The 1,508-nt window shown below is 60.0% G+C and overlaps 1 protein-coding gene across 1 annotated transcript in view; it reads right to left on the bottom strand.

Annotated features, from left to right (window-relative positions):
* Nucleotides 1–452: 452 nt before the first annotated feature.
* The window catches only part of LOC103761341 (carboxypeptidase A1-like), a 7,179-nt gene continuing 6,123 nt past the window's right edge, over nucleotides 453–1,508 (bottom strand). The window contains exons 6-9 of the mRNA XM_029965622.1: nucleotides 1,334–1,446; nucleotides 1,054–1,144; nucleotides 765–964; nucleotides 453–491 (exon numbers count right to left, since the gene is read on the bottom strand). Coding sequence (XP_029821482.1) covers nucleotides 453–491; nucleotides 765–964; nucleotides 1,054–1,144; nucleotides 1,334–1,446 — 443 coding nt within the window. The remainder of the gene's footprint in view (nucleotides 492–764; nucleotides 965–1,053; nucleotides 1,145–1,333; nucleotides 1,447–1,508) is intronic.

The following is a 1,508-nucleotide window of genomic DNA, read 5'->3' as shown; positions in this document are numbered from 1 at the left end:
CCCCAAAGTGGTGGGATGTGGTGGGACAAGACCTTGGGACAGTGGGATCTACAGCCCAAAATTGGTGGGATCTGGTGGATCAAAAACCTTGGGCCAGCAGGATTGAGATTGGTGAGATGTAGTGGATCAAGGGCCTTGGGACAGCAGGATCTAGAGCCCAAAAGTGGTGGGAGCTGGTGGACCAGGACATTGGGACAGCAGGATTGAGACTGGTGGGATCTGGTGGATCAAGGACCTTGGGACAGCAGGACCTAGAGCCCAAAAGTGGTGGGATCTGGTGGACCAGGACATTGGGACTGCAGGATTGAGATTGGTGGGATCTGGTGGACAAGGACCTTGGGACTGCAGGATTGAGATTGGTGGGACATGGTGGACCAAGGCCTTGGGGCAGCGGGATTGAGAGCCCAAAACTGGTGAGATCTGGTGGATCAAAAACCTTGGGAAAGCAGGATCTAGAGCCCAAAAGTGGTGGGATCTGGTGGACCAAAATCCTTGGGATAAGAGCCCAAAAGTGGTGGGATGTGGTGGAAAAAGACCTTGGGACAGCAGGGTTGAGATTGGTGGGATCTGGTGGAGCAAAAACCCTGGGACAGCAGGATCTAGAGCCCAGAAGTGGTGGGATCTGGTGGACAAGGACCTTGGGACTGCAGGACTGAGATTGCTGGGATGTGGTGGACTGAGACCTTGGGACAGTGAGATCAAGAGCCCAGAACTGGTGGGAACAAGCCCTTGGGCCATCTCCCAGCGTTTTGGGGCCATCTCACCATTTCCTGGTAGTCGGGCGAGGGCACCGACGTGTATCCGTAGGGGAAGAGCAGCATCTGGGAGTAGCTGTGGATGGAGATGACGGACTTCACGTTCCCGTGGCCACGGATGAAGTCCACGATGGCCTTGACCTCCCTCTCCGAGTGCGGGAAGGGGCCGTGGTAGATGTCGGAGCAGGGATCGCCGCTGGAGCCATCACCTGCAGGAGCCCAGGGAAGGGTTCCGGTCCCTCTGGAATGCTGGGATGATCCGAGGGACGGGAAATTCCCAGCGTGGGGCCGCTCTCACCTCCGAACCCCGCGTCCCAGTTCCTGTTGGGGTCGACGCCGAGACAGGTGGACCCGGTGTTGGGGGACCTGGTCTTGCGCCACATGCGGTCCTGGGGGCACAGGGAGGTGAATCCCACCCCTCTGGGGACACCTGGCACCGAGGCATGTGGCCCAAGCACCTCCAGGGATGGCAGGAAACCACCTGTCCCACGTGGGGAGCAACGGGGACGTCCCTCCCCACCAAAAACCACGGAGCCAAATCCCAGGATGGGATCCCCCGGCGCTGTCCTGGCACTCACGGAGCTGTGGGTGAAGACAAAGCCGTCGGGGTTGGCGATGATCTCCAGGAAGACGTCCATGTTGTCCAGGAGGGCCGTGACGGAGGGGTCCCGCCCGTACTCCTCGGCGATCTGGAGAGGAGCGGGAATCGCCCCCGGGATGAGGGATGCGACGGAGCAGCACCACGGGGAGGGG

This window comes from Manacus vitellinus, unplaced genomic scaffold (assembly GCF_001715985.3).
Source record: "Manacus vitellinus isolate BGI_N305 unplaced genomic scaffold, ASM171598v3 scaffold_110_pilon, whole genome shotgun sequence".
Taxonomy (NCBI): domain Eukaryota; kingdom Metazoa; phylum Chordata; class Aves; order Passeriformes; family Pipridae; genus Manacus; species Manacus vitellinus.
Note: the sequence above shows the minus strand (reverse complement) of the source record. Positions and strands in the feature narration are given on the sequence as shown.